This window comes from Pecten maximus, chromosome 4 (assembly GCF_902652985.1).
Source record: "Pecten maximus chromosome 4, xPecMax1.1, whole genome shotgun sequence".
NCBI classification, from domain to species: Eukaryota; Metazoa; Mollusca; class Bivalvia; order Pectinida; family Pectinidae; genus Pecten; species Pecten maximus.
In genome coordinates this window covers 38582177-38606429 of record NC_047018.1, presented here as the reverse complement: position 1 = coordinate 38606429, position 24253 = coordinate 38582177, and the positions used below count along the sequence as shown (strand labels likewise).

The window sequence follows — 24253 nt, the reverse complement described above, 5'->3', positions numbered from 1 at the left end:
TGTGAAAGATACTTTATTGCCGCCAGTGTATAAACTGTTTGCCACAAAAATGTGTAACTCCGACAAATAAAAGATGTTAGCATCATCCTGAAAGTGATCGCTTGACAGCATTTGATTATTTGTCTACTTTTAAGTTAAAAAGATAAAAAAAAAAAAAAAAAGAAGGAAAAATAAAGATTCCCTAACATTTGGAGAATAGCAATAACGTCATTCAAAGACTTTACACAATATGTAATTCACTTGATGATACATTGTATTGTTTTCCCCATTTCTACATTGACCAATCGATTAGATGACCCAAGTTCTGTCTACATATTGTGGAAATATTTAATCCAACTTTAAGTGATCACACAAGTTTTACAACATAATGTCGTCACCCATCAAAAAGATCATACTTTAGACCTGTCTTGAGAGCTGAGACTGATTAAAAGAGGCCTGTATCTAGTCTGATTTAGTATCATCTATACATTGTCTTGTTATTGAAGACAGGTCTGTATCCAGTTTGATTTAGAATCATCTATACATTATCATTTTGTTTTCATGCTGTTCTTGTTTAGCCATCGGAGTACACTTGTAATTAGAACAGTGCTAATAAAGCTTGAGTCGAATTAAGATTCCACGAATCCATGAGTCTTTTCTTGTTCTCACTCGACCAACAGTTCTCTTTGTCCGAGATGTAGTACCTCTGTTCTTATAAGTAGTGGTGCCGAATCAGAGTTAACACAAGTATTTCATGTTTTTTCAATGTTGTGTTTAATTTTCAGTTATACAAAAAACGAAAATTATTAAAAAGCATGTGATAACGGCAGCTACCTTCTCTGTCTCAACATTTAGAATGTCCATCATTCAAGTTTGAATGTTTGATATTTGTGTCTGTAGAATTAAAAGAAAAAAATTAAGCATTTAGTTCAGAGCAAACATAAAAGAATCGTCTGTACCTGTCCTCGAGGGTTTTAGTTTCTACTCGAATTTGTACTCGTAAAGGTTTCCATCTTGATCCCTCAAATAAAACATTGCATTTGTGCCGTTTAATGAAACTCTTCCTTGCACCACATAAATGTCGCGTATTGAATCTACTTTGGTAACCATATTGCTCGGCAAATCAAGCGCTATCATTGCGTCCATTTTACCCTCCAACAAACTTTTGTCCGCGGCCGGGCCGAAGTTGTTCTTCGCTACTGTGACCTTAGTATAGTCGAGGCCCATGCCTGTAGGTACCGACACCAAATGTGGCGTCTGTTCTCACGTTAGTTGATTGTTCGATGTACCTCGAATGCCATATTGCTTTGGCCGCTCCAACAGTTGTGTAGTGGTAATAGGTCTGAATACAACCTGAAACAAAATTTAATTTTAAGAAGTTGGTTTTGAGTCGTAAGAAATAGATTTTAACTTCATCTAATGTACATCTATAAATTCCATTGATTATTTACATTTAGTGAAAAGGAAGGTGGAAGTAACGAAAACAACACCAATGGCATTTTAGAGAGTATATGTTCAGAACATATACATGAAATATCAGATACTGAAATCTGATCAATAGTGAAAGATGTAGGTATTTGACAATGTTCGTCTGATGATGTTTTTATACAAATATACCATGGGTGTCACTCAACATCGGTCGATTATCAGTACCGAGGGTCAAATATTCTGGATTATTGCACAGACACCCATGATATACTTGTTTTATTTCATGACTTCACTAAAACACATTTAAAATCACTGAAATCTGGACTTTCCTGTAGGCCCTAGAAGTCACCATGACTGTCGTCCGGTAGTGTTGACATCTGTGTGACAGAGACGCTTAAAAATGAAGTACCAAATTCCGAAACGTCACAGGTGTTCAATAGTTTGCACGTGACCGTGCAATAGTCAATAGCTTATGCGTATAGTTAAGGAAAATTAAACCCATTATGTAACAATATTCTATATGATACCTGCCATTTTGCAGGCCGAGTATGCTTGCGGACGGTTATCACAATAAATTCCATTGATAATCAATAGTTAGAGAAAAGGAAGAAGGAGGTTAGGAAAACGAGTACAGTATATATATTCAGAATATATACATGAAATATCAGATACTGACAAATAAGATATTATACCATCACAAATGTATTACACATCATATTTACTATTCACGAATGGGATTTAATTGTTCAGCTATTTAATGTATATATCAAATGAAGTACAACTTAGTCTGAAAGGTTATCTCCCTTTATGCACCTCACTGAATTTGGTAACCGACGAAATGTTGTGGTAGATAGGTAAAAAAATGTATTTTATTTCGTCTCATTTGAAAATAATCTAAACGCTCTTTGAAAAGACGCATAGATTTTTTTATATTTATATTTTTAATCATAATGAAATAAGTAAATGATCAGATTTCGTTCTGTTTTTTTTTTACAAGAGAAATATTATCCCTTGGCATGGAAGCGGTAATAATATTGAATAACAGACGGATGCGTTAGAACTCGGAAAAGGACATCAACCGCTGTGATATTATGTCCTCCATATATATTCATCTTGTTAATGTGGTCATTGTTTAAGATAATTAAGATAAGTTAGCTTAAATAGAAAAAAATTTAAAAGTTACATGTATGTCAGTTATTGTTGAACTTAAGATACATATCGATGCAGCAATATGATCAATCCTGAAAGATGTAGATTTTTGACGATCTTCGTCTGACGATGACGTTATTATTTTTATATACCTGCCTTTTTGTAGTCTAGCGTGTATTCTCCGTGTGTGTGCACAGATGTGCTCTAAAGATAACATATTCCTGGTAAAACCCTCCTTAGTTTCTTTATTTTTCTACGAATTTCTATCAATGGCATATCCTCTGTCATTAATGATTGAAGGAGTCGGTTTATGGAAAGGCAGATGTCACCTCATATATATAAAAACTTAAGGCCCCTGGCACTAATGACGTGTTCTAGAAAGACGGAACAGCTATATGATGTACCTTGTACCACTGAAGAGTCCTAGAAGGACCAACTATCTGTATGATGTCCCTAGTACCACTGACGAGTCCTAGAAGTACCAACCATCTGTATGATGTCCCTAGTACCACTGACGAGTCCTAGAAGGACCAACCATCTGTATGATGTCCCTAGTACCACTGACAAGTCCTTGGAAGACGAAACAGCTGTATGATGTCCCTTACATTACTGACGAGTCTTTCAAAGACGAAACAGCTGTATGATGTCCCTTACATTACTGACGAGTCCTAGAAGGACGCCCTTATACGGAATAACCCCCTTCTGGACGTGGTCATGTTACTGGTCAGTTTGATAATTGTATATCCAAGTTAAGTATCAATGTAGGAAGCTGACTAGTATAAACCTGTGTCCATCAAGTGATCAGGCAATACAGGTATTATATTCAGTTTCATTTTTGCTGCGTTTGCCGACGATGTGGCCTATGAATAGTCATTCTTTCCTTTTACATTAGTTTTTAATGAAGACGACACTTTACTGAAGGGTAGTGGTAATCCGGTACACCGGAACTATGTTAGCTTGACCAGATCTCTAAGTTTTGAGCATTTGGGGGCACATCATTGGGCATTCACAAACAAAAGTGTTATTTCTTTACATGGACGTGGTTCGGTTTCCTTTGCAACCACTTTTGTGATTTTTAAAATGTCCGCATTGAGTTTATCACACAATGGTCATTTTAGAATTAACAAGTGAACATATTACAAGTTCATCAAAATTCTGCCTTTCGTTTTTTAAACAGGAAAATCAGTATTAGCTTGCTTCCAAAGAAATAATGTGCTCATGCTCCGAAAACGTGATTGTTACATTCTAGACACGAGTCGTTAGAACCAGTAAATATCAAATCAACTACTTTTATCTTCAATTCATATCTAACATGAAACCGTTGTTTCGGGTATTAAGTTACTGTTAGTTTAAGAAATTTAGTTTTAAGAAATAAATTAACATATATGTCACTATGCTACATCAGACAGTCTTTTTTGGTCATAAGTAATAAAAGTGTTTGGTAAAAATTTTTTTTGTAACTTACATTTTATTCATCAAAATATATATGTATACAGGTACAAATTACATAATTTAATTCATTTTTTTTTATTATCCATGCATGCCACGAACAAAACATACACACATACAAACATGCACCACACCACACACATACACATATACAAGATGTACATGTATTATATATACTAATATACTGAAATTGATAAACTAATAAAGATATTACTTAAAGACATAAATGTCAAAAATATATCACAATAATCCAGAATCCATCCATCCATCCATCCATACATACATAATACAATACATACATACAATACCAACATACAAAACATACATACAATACATACATACATACATACATACATACATACATACATACATACATACATACATACATACATACATACATACATACATACATACATAGAGTACATACATACATACATAGAGTACATACATACATACAATACAATACATACATACCCACATACATAAGCATACATAAGCACATACATTGCACATACTTACATACATACATACACACACATACATACAATACTAGACAGACTGACAGACAGACACAGAAAAAAAGTAAAGATAGTGAAGACTTAGTCAAAAAGGAAAAAAAAAAGAAATTGTTGAGAAAAAGAACAAATATGCAACAGAAACAGATGGAGAAATAGGGTGGGAGGTAGGCTAGGAGAGTTGTTTGACCATGTCAAGGTTGACTTTTATATATATACTGTAACAACTACAACTGTACTACAGAGACATATTACAAGAACAAATTGGTAGAATTAAAAATATATATGGTGGAAAAAAAAAAAAAAAAAAAAAAAATTCTTAAGACAAATTTATTAATTTTTGCCACTTACTCCACTCTAAATCAAACCTTTCCTTGGCTGATACACCTTTACCAGTAGCAATATATTTTTGAACTCTGAAGTGATCCTTAATGGTATTAATTAATGAGTCTATATGTAATGAATTATGGAAGCACCTCATTCTGTAAATGTACTGTTTTATAATAATTATTATTTCATTGTCAACTCTATTTATAGGTGGATAATTATTAGTAATTAGTCCAAAGAGAAAGGATTTTTTGTTCACAGAAAAGGGGATTAATAACGCCTGCAGTAGCGTTTCAAAATTTTGTAATAGTGTCTGAACTTCAATGCATTCCCATAAAATATGTATAACAGTTTCTCTTTCAGAATTACACAAGACACAAACAGGAGAGTTTACCACACCCACTTTACACAAGAATGAATTTGTTGTTAAAAAATGGTGTACCACTCGGAACTGGAACCACTGAAGCTTTGTATTTTTTGTCACTAAAAACGGAATTTTAAAATAGTTTTTCCAATCAGTATCATTTAAATCTTCAAAAATTAAATCCCACTTCCTTCTACCAGATGGCATTATGTTATTTTTAATAAGCTTATTATAAAAACATTTTGAGCCACTGAGTCTGGTGTGCTCAAAAAACGGTTTTAGAATTAGTGGTATAAAAGGACAGGCTAAGTTATATAAACTTAAATCAAAACTAGATATTAACTTTTTTATTGCAGATGTGAAGCCATAGTACTGTAAAAAATTTGTCTCAATCTGATATTTGAGTGAGAATTCATTAAGAGAATAGAACGATCCAGTGGAAGTGTCTTTTAAAACATGGTATATATTAACTACACCTTTTTTAAACCAATTTTTATACAATATCGGTTTTCCTCCAACACATATTTTTTTGTTATACCAAAGAAGTATTTCTAGGATTGACTCATTATTTTCCAAATGTTCTTGACATAAATTATATTTATACCATGATTTAAAAACATCTTTCCAAAACTGATTCTTACAAATATTCATGCATGTATGTATATATTCATTACCACAGTGTGCTAGCAAATCAATATCAATATGAGTCTTCAAGATTGACTGCCATTTTTCTGTAGTTTGGAACAATCTCTTGATCCAATTTAATTTTAACGAACAAATAAAAGAATCTATATTAATCATCTTAAGGCCTCCATTTGCATAATCTTGCACTACTACATCTCTTTTAATTTTGTCTGGCCCACCATTCCATAGATAATTAAAAAGAATAGAATTCAGTTTTTTAAGAAAATTTTCATTTGGATTTGGGAGCGAGATAAAAAGGTGATTTAATTGTGAAACAAGCAGTGATTTAATTATGTGAATTCTACCAATAGGAGTTAAAGATCTTCTACTCCAAGTTTTTATTAATGATTTTAGCTTAATTAGTTTTTTGTCAAAATTGAGTTTTGGAATCTCATGTAAATCAACACTAAATTCAATACCTAAAAGTGTAAATTTGTTCCTACCCCACTGCAAATTTAGTTCTGGTAAAAAGGAATCTTGTGAATATTTTTTATGCCCAATCCAAATTACCTGAGTTTTATCAACATTAATTTTTAAGCCTGAAATTTTTGCATATTCACTCAGTTCTTTAATTGCCTCAGACAAAGAATTTTGTGATCCATCTATAATAATTGATGTGTCGTCAGCATACTGGGAAACTAATACTGGACAATTGTCAATATCTATACCATTAATATTATCATTATTTCTTAACCTGACTGCCAAAACTTCAGCACATAATATAAACAAATATGGGGCGATTGGATCCCCTTGACGGCAGCCCCGCTTGATATTCAGAGAAGACGATAAATTTCCTCCCTGATTAATTACTGAATATGCATTTCTATGTAAAGCTTTGACCCAAGTCGAAATACCAACACCAAAACCAAAAAAAGTCAAAACTTTATCAATAAAATCCCAAGACACAGAGTCAAAAGCCTTTTCAAAATCTAACATTAATAACATCCCCGAAATATCATTTTCCTCAGTATATTGCATTATATCATAGATCAATCTTGTATTAACCCCTATATACCTCCCTGAAAGAAAACCTGTTTGATCCCTATCTATTATCTTATCTAAAACACTTCTGATCCTAAAAGCTATAGTCCCTGATGCAATTTTATAAACAATATTCAGTAGAGAAATTGGCCTCCAATTTTTTTATAAAATGTCTCGCTTTATCTGCTTTAGGAATACAAGTAATAACCCCTTGTCTTTGAGTAATTGATAGTTCCCCCCTTTGATAACCATAATTAACAGATCTAACAACAAAAACTCCTAATTGTCTCCAAAAACATTTAAAAAATTCAGTTGTGAAACCATCAGATCCCGGACTTTTATTATTTTTCATATGCCTTAAGGTTTTACTGGCCTCTTCCAGAGTTATTTCCCCTTCTAAATTATGTGAGTCATGATAGGATAATTTTGGAACATCACAATCGTAAAGAAACTGGTCCAAATTAATCTCCTCTTGTATATCAGTAGAATCATAAAGTTTTCTATAAAAATTACTTACTTCCTCCAATATATCTTCCTGTTTTGTCAAAATTTCACCATTGTCTTTTTGTAACTTGGGTATAATTTTTGATGTAAAATTTCTGCTTTCTAGACTGAAAAAATAACTTGTTGGCTTTTCCCCTTCCTCAACCCACCTAACTCTAGATCGAATCATACTACCTTTCACCTTCTGTGCTCTTATGACTTCTAATTCCTTTTTCTTCATATTCAGTTCTTCTATATTCACACTATCTGCAGATTCTAACTCCTCTATAACTTTCCTAAGATTAGTCTCAGTAATGTTCTGCAGTTTCTTCTTATAAGAAGAGTAAGAGATAGTTCTCCCTCGAATTTCCATTAGCACGGTTTCTAAAAACAACTGATCATTTATAGTAAGTTGTAAATCCTGGTCAGGTATATCATGCAAATTTTCAAAGTTGTATACTGGGACACAGTACTGTTTCTTAACACTATCAATACAGTTATTTATAAGATTAAGATAATTAATATCATGTAATAATGAATTATTCAATTTCCATAACCCTCTACCTTTTTTGAATTCATTAACTTTCATAATTATTTTAGGTATGGAATGATCTGAACGGTAACCAGGGTCTAGTCCCGATAAATTTATGCTAGATAGTAGATTCTCTGATATAAGAAAGAAGTCGAGACGAGCTTGTCTAATAGGATTACTTTTTCTCCATGTGTACCGTCTTTTTTCCTCATGCTGTTCTCTAAAAATATCTACTAGATTATAATTATCTATAATTTCTAAAACCTTGTTTCTGGCCTGGGCATTATTTAAGTTTTTGTAGTTTTGACAATAATCAAGCTCGGGTTTTAATACAAGATTAAAATCACCACATAAAACAATATTTGAATTGTTAAAGTAATCAACAGCTTCAGAAACTTTATTATAAAAATCTGGCTTATCCATATTGGGACCATATACATTTATCAACGTAATGCGCAAACCTTCTATATCAATGTCTAGAGCTAAGAAATTACCAGTGGAATCTTTCTTTTCTCTATAAACTTTAAACTCGAAATTATTGTTTAAAAGTATAGCAACACCTCTCGCATTTGACCTAAAAGAATTAAAATAGCAATCATAACCCCATTCGTTCCTAATTAATTCTTCATTTTCTTGTGTAAAGTGGGTATCTTGTAGACAGTAGATACTATATTTATTTTCCCTGAGATAAGTGAACACATCTCTACGTTTAAGTTTATCGGATAGCCCTTGACAATTGGCCGAAACAAATGTCACACCTGCATCAGCCATAGGAACAGAGTATACATGTAGTCATGCAAGCCTACCTTGTGTTTGGTAAAATTAATAATTTCAGATGAATATCTTGATGACGATATATGACAACATTCATTTAAATGATGGTACACTTGTATTATGATATATACATGTACATACCTGCCTTTTTGAAGCCCAGGAATGCTGGCGGACGGCTATCACAGCGTGTGTGTATATGTATATATGGGAACATTAGGGCACATAACCGTTCGACTGCATTATGAATATCAGTTATCCAAATACGAAAATGACTACAAAGGATGTGTTAACTACAGCTCCCTTCTATGCCTCAACATTTTTACTAATTTATATAATATGTTTGCCCCGGTTTCTGATGACCAATTTCTTATTCAGATGGTACATGGCAAATACTTCAACATTCTATCGACTTCGACTTGACATTCGATATTACCAAAAATCCATCTTGAAGGGCGATCTATCTGTTAACTATAAAAAAAACTCCGAATATTCGACTATTTCATATCAGGTGAAAAATATTCGGTTCTTGGGTTTTACGCAAAACCACAAGAATCTGCCAGGCAAATTCATGTAACAGGGAACGATATTTTGATGTCTTTATATTTGTGTTAATGAAAATATTCAATTAATTATAAATAAAAATCAAGGTATACCATAACCTAATTATTTTACTGAAAAATTCAAGTTATTTTCCTTGAACTTAACTTGAAAATGCGATTATGTCACAGTATGCGGTGTAGTTGGACGCTGACGAGACATGCACAGACTTGGACGGAATTCCCATCCAACAGTCCATAATTACATACTATATTTGATACACATACATGTATATAATATGTGGGAGAAGCGTTCGGAATTCGGAGTGGGAAGTCCCTGCAAATCTCGCTATTTTATAATACACATACATGTATATAAAACATGTTTATGAACCGTTGGTTGGACAATCGGGCCAGATCTCTGCATATCTCGCTGTTTTACGTTCAAAAATAATTTCATATCAATGTTCTACATCTCTCATGATGCTTCCACTATGTTACCCAGGAATGAATATCTACAGAAACAGAATATTAATTTTATTAAGGGGTGGCATTGAAATAACAGTTTTGGGAATATAACCATGGTAAAAACATCAAATTAAAGAAGGTTGAAACATTATCCGCTAAATATAAATGTGTGTCAGACAAATTTTCGTCATTAAAGGTCAATCTCATGACATGTGATTTAATTTCAGACTTTCTGTATTAGGTGAATATTCATTATGTAATAACTTGAAGGTGTAAACCCCCTATCAGATGTATAAGATAACAATAAACGTTTTACGAAATAGGACTAGCTTTTTCAAAAACGAAATGGGTGGGTATAATACAAAATGCTAATTTAAAACATGACAAGTTTCCATCCAAATACGAAATTAGTTTTATTGTCGTTTAAAGAAACTGATTGTGAAGATTCAATTGTCTGGACAATAAAATAATAACATAAAGGTTTTTCGGGCTATTATTCAACCAAAGATATAACTAAATCATGTCATTACATCGTAAATTAGAGAGAGCATATGTACATAATCCATTGATTTTTGAAATATCTATCAGAAGAATTTTTTCTATTATTGAATTCATATTTAAAGATGATACCAGCTTATAAATTTTCTCAGATATTTTTTAGACGGTAAGTTCTTCTGGTTGAGAAAAAAATACAACCTGTAATCCAATTGATGATGAATTGCATTGCTTTTTTCATTTCTACATTGACCAATCGGTAAGATCCAGGTTCTATCTCCAGATTGTGTAAATCTTTAATCCAACTTTTAGTTTTACAAATATCATGTCGTCATCTAACACAAAGATCACACTTCACACTGAGGAAGACAGGCCTGTATCAAGTTCGATTTAGTATTATCTATACATTATCATATTGTTTTCATGCTGTCCTTTGTAAGCCATCAAATTACACTTTTAATAATAACAGTCCAGATAAAGCTTGAGTCGAAGTAAGCCTTAAGAATTAGGCTTCTTTCCACACTTTTGCTTGATTAGAAAACAATGTTCGCCTTTCAGATATCAAGATTTCATTTTGGTAGAATTTAGGGAGAGAAAATTTAGCATTTAGTTCAAAGCAAACACGAAAGAATCGTGTGTACTAGTACTCGATGGTTTCATTTTCTACTTGGGTTTTAACTCCAGAGCCTTTCCATCCTTATCCCTCATATAAACCCTTGGATTTTTGTCCTTTATGGTAATATCTCCCGGCGACACATAAATGTCGCGATCTGAATTCGCCTTGGTAACCTTACTGCTGGGCAGATCAATGGCTATGGCCACGTCTGTTTTACCTTCCTTCATCATTTTATCTGCAAACCGATTGTTGACTCCGTCGTAGTTATTCTTTGCTATATCTTTCTGGGACTTATCTGGGCCCATTCTGGTAAGGTAAGTACCGGGACCATGCCTAGCATCTGTTTTCGTATCAGTTGATTGCTTGATGTACCCTGACTGTAATATTTTTGCGGCTCCGTCCTTAGTTGTGTGGTGGTAATAGGTCTTCTTATCGTCTGAAACCAATTTTCAATTAAACAAGATAATTTCCCATTGTAATAAATCACATATGCTCACCTATCATATATTATTTATTATTTTGTTGCTGTGTCTCTAATTGGAAAGAAGATGATTTTGCTCTAGTACTGTTCTTGATGTTTCCGTCTTCTTTGTCATTGTTTTGATAAATCTTGTCTGGGGGATAACGTTTCAACAACTACTGATATTTTGGTTAACAGCTTGAACTTGCGCCATCCACCGTCTTTGTAAGGGTCACCGTGACCTTTATTTCTAGGTCAAATGTAATGTAAACTTTATTTATTTTACAACAATTGCGAAACTAGTTATGACCCCAAACCTTTTCACGTCTGATTTGGAAATCGAACACCGGTAACCTAGGTGAAATGCAAGTGTGTTACCACTGTACCACCCGGCCACTCAAAGTCAAACAATCAACGAATGCAAAATTGTAATACAATCGCGTCCGGGTCAAAACTGTTCAACAGTTAAGATGTAAATGGGATCATGTTTACAGAAATTAAGACATTTTTAAGGTTAGGGAGCTGTTTATAAAATACAAATTTACACGGAAGTGATTTCTTGCTGTGCAATTGTAAATAGAATATCAGTGAGTCCATCAATAAAATGTACATATATACCAGAAATATTCGTTTGGTAATATAATTATACGTACCAGTCATTTTGATGTTCCAGTATGATGGCGGCTGGTAAGACTATGATTGTGTATATGTCATTATGAAAATGTACATAACATTTCTAACTTTCAGTTTATTTAAAACTGCCACTGATGTGAACAGGGTTTTTTTATGAGATTTCCGTGAATTCATAAAATAGAACATTTATCACCAAATTGTTTCAGTTTGTGGCTGAATCAATAGCAATGTGGTTGCAAAATTTTATAACAATCAATTTTGTCCGGGTCAGAACTGTTCAACAGTTAAGATGTAAATGTGATCATGTTAACGAAATCAAGGCATTTCTAAGGTTGCCAGAGTATAACGGTGGATGGTGTAGACTATTCTTGTGTACATTTTAAACTGTATATTTTCAGTTATTTAAAACTGCCTCTGTTGTGAAATGGGGAGTTCGTTTTTCAGATTTCAGTGATTTATAAAAATAGAACATTCGTAAGTCCGCTCACAGTCGTGGTTGATGACGTGGGTGTATAAAAAGTAATGTGGTTTCAGTTTAGAATTCTGTGAATTTCCAAAACAGAATAGTAACTAACACGGTGATGTCTATGACATGACTAATATTTTTGTCAGTCAGCATTTATCTTGGTAAATTGCTTTACATTTATATTTTACATAGAAAAAAAGGGGGTCACGATAACAACCAAAATGTTAGGGATAAGACTGCGAGCCTGTACCCGGTAAAGAAAATGTAATTTCACCTCCACATATTGAATAGTCTTTGTTACGTAAAATATCCGATTATTAACACACCATTTATTCTATTAACTAATGGAATTTATACTTTCAGGTATTGAACCTGTTTATCAAATGAACCTGTCGTCCAAAAGGTATAAAATATTATCTCTTTGTAGAGTTTTACCTGACCAATAGTATCGCAAGTAATTTTAAACTGATTAAACAGTGTATCAAAATCGTATCTCTGCTTTAACAGGATAATCTAATGTTCCTAGAATTCATCTTCTTTTTATGTAATGAGGCCAGGCCTTTTTTCAAATGCTAAACAATTAAGAAATCGTTAATTATGTGGGTTATTTGTCGTTTGGTCTTCTATAATATCCCTGTCCATCATATCGGCTTGAAAAAATGGAGTGTTTATGTTACTAGATAGATTCCTATAGACCGCAGGATACTGGTGACCAATACACCGGGGTTCTATGGCAGTCTGACCTTTCTTATAATAAACAAAGTTATTTCTCAAATATAGGTGTAAGTTAGATTATTGTTGATAAATACAATGCAGAAATCTGATCTTTACCGAAAGATGTAGATATTTGACGAAGTTATGCCAATTAAGAAATACAATATGCCATCGTATTAGTTGTATGTGATTGATCTGTATAACGGCACGAGCATTCAGGAAGTTTTTAGTTGCACTTTAAACAGGTCAACAAACATATGTCTATGACGTGAAAGTTACATAGGCAAATACAAATTATTTCTAATTTGACAGACAGCTTTGATATCGTAGCATTAATAGTCACTTTACAAATAAACATACATCACTTTACTACATAAGTCTTTTTTGGTCATGAGTAATAAAAGTTTATAAACAGTGTGTAAACAGATACACAATTTTTTTTAAAGAAAAGAATTCCCGGTAAAGCCTATTCTTTGTTGAATTCTGTGAAATTCTATAAATGGAATAATGATTAAAGGAGCAGGTTTACAGAAAAACAGCGATGATGAACATGGGTTTACTTGTCGAAGTTTTATTATAATTGAACATTTGTTTTTATTATGCGACTGACGGAATGAGCAGTGGTGGGACGAGGGCGATCCGCCTCAGCCTGTTAATGAGGACCTATTGCAGTTTGACAATACCACGGATACAAATTTACGTAGATGCCTTCGGTACACCAGCCCTGTGCTTCAAGGTTGTTCATGCGCATCAGAACATTACTCGATCTGTGAAATATTAGAAATGTGATACACTCGGAGCTTGTTTGTCAATCTAGTCATGCGATGTTTCTGCAGTAGATTTAAGATTGCTCTCTTAGGAGGTCGCGACAGCCAAGCAGATAGGACATGGAACTAATGCACTGTGTATATCCGAGTTATGAGTTCTCTGGAAGCTTAAAGGACAAACAATCATCTACTGTCGTGGAGGTGTTATTCGATAAACACCCTATTTGCGCAGGACAGCTATCGACTCTTAAAAATGACACTGAATATTGCTTGAGATATTAATCCCAGAAAACAAATATCAACTTAAGCATGATATTGAATTGAAAATAATTCTATATCCCCATTTTATTTTTTTATGAGTTATGATAACAACAATCTCTCTCTGCATTGGTATTCTGATAAGCAACAATTGAAAGAAATTAAGGTCTATAAAGCATAACTTGTGTGCGTATTAAGCTAACGGTGTAAATATAAAAGCTTACAACTGGGATTAAAAAGTTTTAGTATTCAGAAATCGTTTCTGAGATATCCCCCTACGAATACAGTATGCTCCTGTTATAGTATCTAAAGAGTGGATATATTTTAGTGTTTGCTGTGCATTGATAGAAAACCAAGGTCAATTATTGCAATATCTATCTCCCACAATCAAAAAGTTGAAATTCTATATAACAAAAGGTTAAAATCATTGACATGACACTACCAAAATAGTCCCAAGATGTGAATAAATACTTATCAATGAGGACCTATCCAAAACCAGAGCCAGCTGGGCCAAAAAGAGAGAGAGAGAGAGAAAACCCAAGGAATATCAAACTTGATAGCAAGTGTACCGATATATGGACAAGAAGGGGTTATTTTCTGATAAATCTCGCAAAAATAAAGTGTTCCGCAACAACACACTTCATAACCTGAAAGAAGCTACCTGTAAACTTTATGGAGAACCTGTTCGGTAATTAATTTTTTTCTAAGATATGTTTAAAGACTGTGGCAGGAACTATGGATCGTAATACTTTATCAAGTGTGAGCCATTATCAGCTTAATTACTTTCGCCTCCTATTCAACCTAATTATGACAAGTGTGAGTTTATCCTCATCATAACCTACAAGTAAAAACAAATCATCTGAATACATTGTGCAAAAGTAAGATATAAGTTGATGTTTGATAAACTTTTTCAAAATGTATCATATAAGATAATGTTGATATATTACTATAAACCTGAGTAAGGTAAATAAACCAGTCAAGTCAATGTATCTTAATGACTTAAAGTCATTGATGAGTGTTACAGAGTGTTGATTCTTTAGATGAATATTTCCATATTGTTGTTGATTTGTCGTTTACAATCTACCTATATATGACATTGCGTTTGTTATCTCAGATGTATTCACCGACATATTCTATATGGTTGGTCTAGGTACGCAAACCTCTCAATTCGGCAGGTTTGAGACTGTTTTTTTTTTTTTACGTTGACTGGTAGTTACACAGGAAGTTTATGATTTATCCATCTGAAACACAGTTTTTCACCTTACTATTTTGTTTGTTGGGTTTTTTTTCTTCTTTTTTTTCATATAACTTGTTTTTTTTTTCTTTATTATGTTTTTCAATTATGAATTAATTAAAATGTTGACAATTGTTTGCCTTTCCATCCTTTACCATATCAATGTATGCAAGTCACCACTTTACTGTCTATTGGTCAATTCGTTATGGCAACATAGGGTGGCTATTTGCATCTACCAGATAGTACATTAAGGTTACAAACCTATTCTAAATAGTTTTTATTTTTTTTCCGTTTTTTTCTTTTTGCTTTGTTTTGTTTTTGTTTAGTTTTTTGTTTTTGTTTTGCTTTGTCTGTGTGAAACCCTAGCTGATTCTCCTGAGAGTGAGGTCAGGGTACAGAAACGACTGTCAGCAGAATATTTTGTTAATTAATTAATTGTTTACCTTAGATACATTTTACATACATCGTGGCTGTCTTAACATATAAATTTAAGCAGAACTTACATAAAAAACCTGTTTTGTTGATTATTTATTAATTTATTTATTGAAATGTACATATTAAGACAATCATGATATATGTTCAATGTATTTATGTTTTGAGAAGGCTAACTGAGCTAAAACAGTTTGCGCCTAATGCTTTTTATCGTCGTTTTCAAAGCTTTGGATTCTGTTTAAATCAACTATTGAAGAAATTACGCTTTGAGATTTTCGAGTAGGATTGAAAGGTATTTGCTATTGTATTCTCAAACTCTCGTGGTTAAAACCTGGCAAATACTTCAATATTCTCTCGACTTGGTATCCGATAATACCAAAAAAAAAACAATCTTGATGAGTGATCTAAATGTTACGGAAAATCTCCAACCAGGTGAAAAATATTCAGTTCAATTGGATATAATGCAAGACCACAAGAATCTGTCTATTCAAATTCTTGACAAATTCGTGCAACATAGTACGTTATTTTTATATGTATGTATTTGTGGCAAAAAATGAAAACATTCAATTCATTATATATAAAACTCAAAATATGTTATATCTAAATTACTTTATTGAAAAATTGAAAATGTTGAAAATACATCATTCGAGTGTCTTACTTCGTTTAAGTGCGATTACATATAAATCTGCAAGTTATTTCCCCTTAATTCAGAATGTGATTATGACAGAGTATGTAGTGTAGGCGGATGCTTCCCCTTGATTTAGAATGTGATTATGACAAGAATATGTAATGTAGGCGGATGCTGTCGAGACATGTAGGGACAGCGGTTTAGGGATTCAGTTTGTTATGTTTAAATGCTATTTCTTTTTATTGACATTTTGACATTTGGATTCAATGACGAATCCGCCGCTGCAGCAGTGGATTTGGCATAGAGTTACATATTAGTAAATTTTCTTATAAGATATGATTGGGGATTCGAATAACGAGTCCGCTGCCAGCAGGTGAATCAGTTATATACATGTTCAATTGATATTTTCCCTTTTAATATATGATTGGAGATTCGAATAACAGCAGATTAGTATAACAATGGTAACATAAATATAATATAATATAAACAAGAGTATTTTACTGATAGATCTTTAAATTCCTTATACATGTTTGCATTCCAATCAAACCTTCAGCTATATCGAATCGATCTTGTTACAACGGTAGGAACCCTTCTGGTCTTTATATTTGTACCATATATGGTGGCAAAGAAACATAGAACTTCGTCTGCATGTAAAGAGCCGATAAACCTCCCTCAAGAAAGAAACTCTTAGCAGCAGATTCGAACTAGAATCCCATTATTGTTGATTGAATTATTAAGTTATTATATCATTGAAATACCCGCAATCTATCATTTTCGTAATTTGTGATAAATAAGTCAATTAAACACTGAATCCACAATACGCTATTGGCAGCAAATTCGTTATTCGAATCACTAAATCAAAATATAAAATCGAATCTCCAATCATAGTTTATCAGAAAAATACCAGTGAAACATAACCACACTGAATCCTTAAACCGCTGCAGCACCATTATTTAAATCCCCAATCCGCTGGTGCTGCAGCGGATTCGTTATTTGAATCCAAATGTCCAAATGTCAATACAAAGAAATATCATTTAAACATAAAAAAAAACCTGAATCCCTAATCCGCTTGTGCAACAGCGGATTCGTTATTCAAATCCCCAATACCGAATAACGAATCCGCTGCTAACTTCAGTCCGTTTTTAAAGCACATACACTTTTGTAATATGTGAACGAACGGTTTCGACTTTGGGATGGGTCCCTCCGCGTCTCGCTTTTATGATACACAAAACATGTATGTAATGCATGTATATGGACGATGAGTTGGGAATTCGGCATATCTCGCAATTTTACATAGTGAAATAATTCCATATCGATGTTCAATAACCAAGGAATAATTATCGACAGAAACAGATACAAATTTAAATCATGAGTGTAATTGAATGACAGTTTTTGGAAATATATTAAGGGTAAAAAAAAAACCATAAAATTAAAGGAGGTTGTAACATTACCCGCCAAATATAAATGTTAGTCAGACAAAGTCTGGTCAGTCAAAGAGTTGATAGGTATTTATAGTTTAGGTTAATGCCATAACACGTGATTCAATCTCAGACTCTGTATTAGGTATATATGTAAACCTCATATTACAGGGATGAGGTCACGGTGAACATTTTACGAAATAGGACTACCGCTTTTCAGTTTTTCAAAAACGAAATTGGTTGGTATATACTACAAAATGCTAATCAAAAACATGACACGTTCCCATCTAAATACGAAATTGGTTTTATTGTTGCTTAAAGAAACTGATTGCGAAGTCTCTATTATCTGGGCAATAAAATTAGAGAGGGCAAATGTATATACAGTAAAACTTTGATGTTTTGAAGTTCAAGGGACTAACAGAAAAACTTCGAAACAGCGGGACTTCGAATTATTCATGGTTGAAAATAGATCGATGTTTTCTTGATAATGTTAACGTTACATGTCCTCGGTGTCATCTTGTTGATCGTCGCCTGTCAGGCTCACATGGAAAAGTTTAGTTAATTTACCCCAAACCCTACAAAATAAAAATACTTTTCATCAATTATACCTAAGTATTTTTTGATTAAACAAACTATGTATCTATGTCACAAAACACTTATATCCCGTCTAATAGATAAAGCAAAAGTACAATGCACGCTGATGTTAACGTTTTTTCTGTTAACGACACGTGTGTTTGCGTTATGTGCATATAAAATACGGAATGCCAATCAGTTGGAGAATGCATGATTGAATGACAAATTACTGATTTACATGGATATTTATGTATAAGTTTAAAACGTGACACTTTGAATATGAGTGAAGACGTCGCTAATAGTTTGTGTTTAAAATTGATCCGTTTGTTTTACTGTTCTGTAATATTTACTCACCAACCACTGATTTCAATGGCGGCGGAGATCATCACAGACGGCTACCGGTATGGTTTTCTCGAGTGATTAAATGCCATGGCTTCTAAATACACCATTAATCTATTAATTTAGTCTGATTATTAATTAACCCCATAATCGTGAATGACAACGCACGCTATCGTTATCCCTATTGTCAGTCACGCCAAACACCTGTCCAGTGGTCAGTACAGGTAAATTTTTTGTGCAAGTCATGAGATGTCAATTACCTATAATATCATAGCTAACTTGCCATGAAAAAGTTCGATTCATCGAAAACTTCGATTCATAAAAATTCGAATCATACATAGGTTCCTTAGTAGTGTTATATAGTGAGGAAATTGGAGACCAAGCAAAAGTTCGATACAGCTAGAAATTCGAATCAACGAAGTTCGAAATAATCGAGGTTTGACTGGAATCCGTTGAAATTGCAACAGCCATCAAAATAATTCTATCTACAACTGAATTCATATTTTAAAATGATAAAAAAAAAGATGTCAATTACCTATAATATCATAGATAACTTGCCATGAAAAAGTTCGATTCATCGAAAACTTCGATTCATAAAAATTCGAATCATACATAGGTTCCTTAGTAGTGTTATATAGTGAGGAAATTGGAGACCAAGCAAAAGTTCGATACAGCTAGAAATTCGAATCAACGAAGTTCGAAATAATCGAGGTTTGACTGGAATCCATTGAAATTGCAACAGCCATCAAAATAATTCTATCTACAACTGAATTCATATTTTAAAATGATAAAAAAAAGAAAGAAAAAAAGAAAAATAAAGATTCCCTAACATTTGGAGAATGGCAATAGCGTCATGCAAAGACTTTACACAACCTGTAATTCACTTGATGATGCGATGTATTGTTTTTCCCCATTTCTACATTTACCAATCGGTTAGATTACCAAAGTTCTGTCTACATATTGTGGAAATCTTTAATCCAACTTTAAGTGATCACACAAGTTTTACAACATAATTTCGTCACCCATCAAAAAGATCATACTTTAGACCTGTCTTGAGAGCTGAGACTGATTAAAAGAGGCCTGTATCTAGTCTGATTTAGTATCATCTATACATTGTCTTGTTATTGAAGACAGGCCTGTATCCAGTTTGATTGAGAAATTTTGTTTTTATGCTGTTCTTGTTTAGCCATCGGAGTACACTTGTAATTATAACAGTCCTAATAAAGCTTTAGTCGAATTCCATGAATCCACGAGTCTTTTATTTTTGTTCTCACTCGACCAACGGCTCTCTTTGTCCGAGATGTAGTACCTTTTGTTCTTATGAGCAGTGGCACCTATTCAGAATTAACACAAGTATTTCATGTTCTTTAATGTGTTTAATTTTCAGTTATACAAACATACGAAAATGTTTACAAAGCATGTGGTAACGGCAGCTACCTCCTCTGTCTCAACATTTAGAATTTTAGGGGTTCTTTCATATTTTTAGTTCATTAAAACAATGTCCACCATTCAAGTTTGAATATTTGATATTTGTGTCTGTACAATTAAAAGAGAAAATTAAACATTTAGTTCAGAGCAAACACAAAAGAATCGTCTGTACCCGTGCTCGAGGGTTTTAGTTTCTACTGGAATTTGTATTCGATAAACTTTCCATCTGTATCCCTCACATAAACCCTGTGATTTGTGGCGTTTAATGAAACTCTTTCTTGTACTTTATAAATGTTGAGCATTAGATCTGGTCTGATAACTATATTGCTCGGCAGATAAAGCTCTATCACGGCATCCAGTTTACCCTTATCCAACATGTAATGCGCGGCATTGCCGAAGATTGCATTCGCTACTGTGCGCCGAGTATGGTCAAGGCCCATGTCTGTAACGTAGACACCGACACCATATCTGGCGTCTGTTGTGAGGTCAATTGATTGTTCGATGTACCCCGACAGCACTATTGCTCTGGCCGCTTCAAGAGTTGTGTAATGGTAATAGGTCTGAATACAACCTGAAACAGAATTTAATTTTAAGAAGTTGGTTTTGAGTCGTAAGAAATAGATTTTATCTACATCTTATGTACATCTATAGATTCCAATGATTATTAATGTTTAGTGAAAAGGATGGTGGAAGTAACGAAAACACAATAATGGCACTTTAGCGAGTATATATTCAGAACATATACATGAAACATCAGATACTGAAATCTAATCAATAGTAAAAGATGTAGGTATTTGACAATGTTCGTCTGATGATATTTTTATACAAATATATCATGGGTGTCACTCAAAATCGGTCGATTATCAGTACCGAGGGTCAATTATTCTGGATTATTGCACAGACACAAATGATATACTTTGTTTTATTACATATTCACTTAAAGACACTTTCACTGAAATCTGGACTTTCCTGTAGGCCTAGAAGTCAACATGGTTGTCGTCTGGCAGTGTTGACATCCGTGTGACAGAGACGCTTAAAAGTGAAGGACCAAATTCCGAAACGTCACAGGTGTTCAATAGTTTGCACGTGACCGTGCAATAGTCTATCGCTTATGCGTATAGTTAAGGAAAATCAAACCCATTATGTAACAATATTCGATATGATACCTGCCATGTTGCAGGCCGAGTATGCGTGCGGACGGTTATCACAATAAATTCAATTGATAATCAATAGTTAGAGAAAAGAAAGGAGGAGGTTAGGAAAATAACAATGACATTTTAGCGAGTATATATATTCAGAATATATACATGAAATATCAGATACTGACAAATAAGATGTTTTACCATCACAAATGTATTACACATCATATTTACTATTCACGAATGGGATTGAATTGTTCAGCTATTTAATGTATATATCAAATGAAGTACAACTTGCTGTTAACGGAGTCTGAAAGGATATCTCCCTCTACGCACCTCACTCTTCTGAATTTGGTTAACGACGGAATGTTGTGGTTGATAGGTACAAAACGTATTTTATTTAGCCTCATTTGAAAATAATCTAAAAGCTCTTTGAAAAGACGCAAAGATTTATTTATATATATATTTGTAATCATAATAAAATAAGTAAATGATCAGATTTCTTTCCGTTTTTACAAGAGAAATATTATCCCTTGGCAAGGAAGCGGTAATGATATTGAATAAAAGAGACGGATGTGTTAGAACTGGGAAAAGGATATCAACCGCTGTGATATGTCCTCCATCCATATCCATCTTGTTAATGTGATCATTGTTTAAGATAATTAAGATAAATTAGCTTAAATAGAAAATTATTTAAAAGTTAGATGCATGATAGTTATTGTTGAACTTAAGATGCAGCAATATGATCAATCCTGAAAGATATAGATTTTTGACAATCTTCGTCTGATGATGGCGTTATTATTTTTATATACCTGGCATTCCGTAGTCTAGCGTGTAATCTCCGTGTGTGCGCATATAAATACACACAGATGTGCTCAAAGATAACATATTACTGGTAAAACCTTTCTTAGTTTCTGTATTTTTCTGCGAATTTCTATCAATGGAATATTCTCTGTCATTAATGATTAAAGAAGTCGGTTTATGGAAAGGTAACTGTATTTTTTGTTTTCAGTTTGAACAATACATGTATCTGGGATTTCCTTTTTCAGATTTCTGTGAGTTTCGCGAATTAAAACACCCAGTACAGCCTGACCAGGTGTCTGAGATTCCAGCATTTTTGGGGCACATCATTGGGCATTCACAAACAATAAATTTATTTCTTAACATGGATGTGGGTGGGTTTTTGGGCAACCATTTTGATACATTTATCATGTTTTGAGTGGTAGCATTGAGTTTATCATACACTCGCCCTTTTACAGGTACAATGAGCAAGGAAATACATAACCAGTTCATCAGAATCTCCCCTCCCCCTATTTGAACATAAAAAACCCGTATTAGTTTGTTTCAAAAGACTTACTTTCCTCATGTCCCGAAAGCGTTATTGCTACATTTCTAGATCAAGGGAGGATCAAATCTACGACTTTTGTTATTCAGCTTGAGGACAAGATCATTGTTGTGGATTTTAGGTTTCTTCAAAGAAAATAGTGGAAAAAATAAATTAACATATAGGTTTGTTCGCCATGAGTTTTCACTACGCTACACAAATGAGTCGGGATTTTTTCATTAGTAATTAAAGATTTTGGTGAGATTAATAACAGATATATGTCAATGCGGAAATCTGATCAATACTGAAAGATGTAGATATCCATTCGCTTAAATGATAGTATTATGATATATACATACCTGCCATTTTGTAGTCTGAGTATGCTTGCGGACGGTTATCACAACGGGTGTGTGTATGTAACTATAGGAAAGTGCGTTGTCTTTTAAACTGTTTTTTTTTTGTGTGTGTATTTTTCTCAAACATGTCATTTCTGATTGGGTGTGTATACAGATACACAGCTTCTTTTTAAAGAAAATAATTCCCGGTAAAGCCTGTTCTTTGTTGAATTCTGTGAATTTCTATAAATGGAATAATGATTGACGGACTAGGTTTACAGAAAGATAGCGAAGATATACATGGGCTTTACGTATCGAAAGTGAAACTGTTTCATGATAATTGAACATTTGTTTTATTATGGGATGTTGCGCCATCCCATCTATATTTTCATATTACTTTCGACCTAGTTTTCACCGTCACCTCATATATATCAAAACTTAAGGCCCCTGGCACTAATGAACAGTCCTAGAAGGACCAACTATCTGTATGATGTCCCTAGTACCACTGACGAGTCCTAGAAGGACCAACCATCTGTATGATGTCCCTAGTACCACTGACAAGTCCTTGGAAGACGAAACAGCTGTATGATGTCCCTTACATTACTGACGAGTCTTTCAAAGACGAAACAGCTGTATGATGTCCCTTACATTACGGACGAGTCCTAGAAGGACGCCCTTATACGGAATAACCCCCTTCTGGACGTGGTCATGTTACTGATCAGTTTGATTATTGTATATCCAAGTTAAGTATCAATGTAGGAAGCTGACTAGTATAAACCTGTGTCCATCAAGTGATCAGGCAATACAGGTATTATATTCAGTTTCATTTTTGCTGCGTTTGCCGACGATGTGGCCTATGAATAGTCATTCTTTCCTTTTACATTAGTTTTTAATGAAGACGACACTTTACTGAAGGGTAGTGGTAATCCGGTACACCGGAACTATGTTAGCTTGACCAGATCTCTAAGTTTTGAGCATTTGGGGGCACATCATTGGGCATTCACAAACAAAAGTGTTATTTCTTTACATGAACGTGGTTCGGTTTCCTTTGCAACCACTTTTGTGATTTTTAAAATGTCCGCATTGAGTTTATCATACAATGGTCCTTTTAGAATTAACAAGTGAACATATTACAAGTTTATCAAAATTCTGCCTTTCGTTTTTTAAACAGGAAAATCAGTATTAGCTTGGTTCCAAAGAAATAATGTGCTCATGCTCCGAAAACGTGATTGTTACATTCTAGACACGAGTCGTTAGAACCAGTAAATATCAAATCAACTACATTTATCTTCAATTCATATCTAACATGAAACCGTTGTTTCGGG

The 24253-nt window shown here is 33.5% G+C and overlaps 2 protein-coding genes and 1 long non-coding RNA gene across 3 annotated transcripts; 1 reads left to right on the top strand and 2 right to left on the bottom strand.

Annotated features, from left to right (window-relative positions):
* The first annotated feature begins 315 nt into the window (after positions 1–315).
* LOC117326035 lies at positions 316–20075 on the top strand. Its single transcript, XR_004532409.1, has 2 exons — positions 316–489; positions 19837–20075. It is a non-coding gene; the product is annotated as an uncharacterized LOC117326035 (long non-coding RNA).
* LOC117326033 lies at positions 10510–11927 on the bottom strand. The gene is made up of 2 exons (XM_033882618.1): positions 11894–11927; positions 10510–11216 (listed from the first exon to the last, which is right to left on the bottom strand). Exons 1-2 carry the CDS (start codon positions 11898–11900, stop codon positions 10828–10830), a joined length of 396 nt encoding a protein of 131 aa, XP_033738509.1. The 5' UTR covers positions 11901–11927; the 3' UTR covers positions 10510–10827.
* On the bottom strand, positions 19309–23132 carry LOC117326034. Its single transcript, XM_033882619.1, has 2 exons — positions 22953–23132; positions 19309–20701 (listed from the first exon to the last, which is right to left on the bottom strand). The coding sequence occupies exons 1-2, from the start codon at positions 22957–22959 to the stop codon at positions 20325–20327; spliced, it is 384 nt and encodes a 127-aa protein (XP_033738510.1). The 5' UTR covers positions 22960–23132; the 3' UTR covers positions 19309–20324.
* Between the last annotated feature and the right edge of the window lie 1121 nt (positions 23133–24253).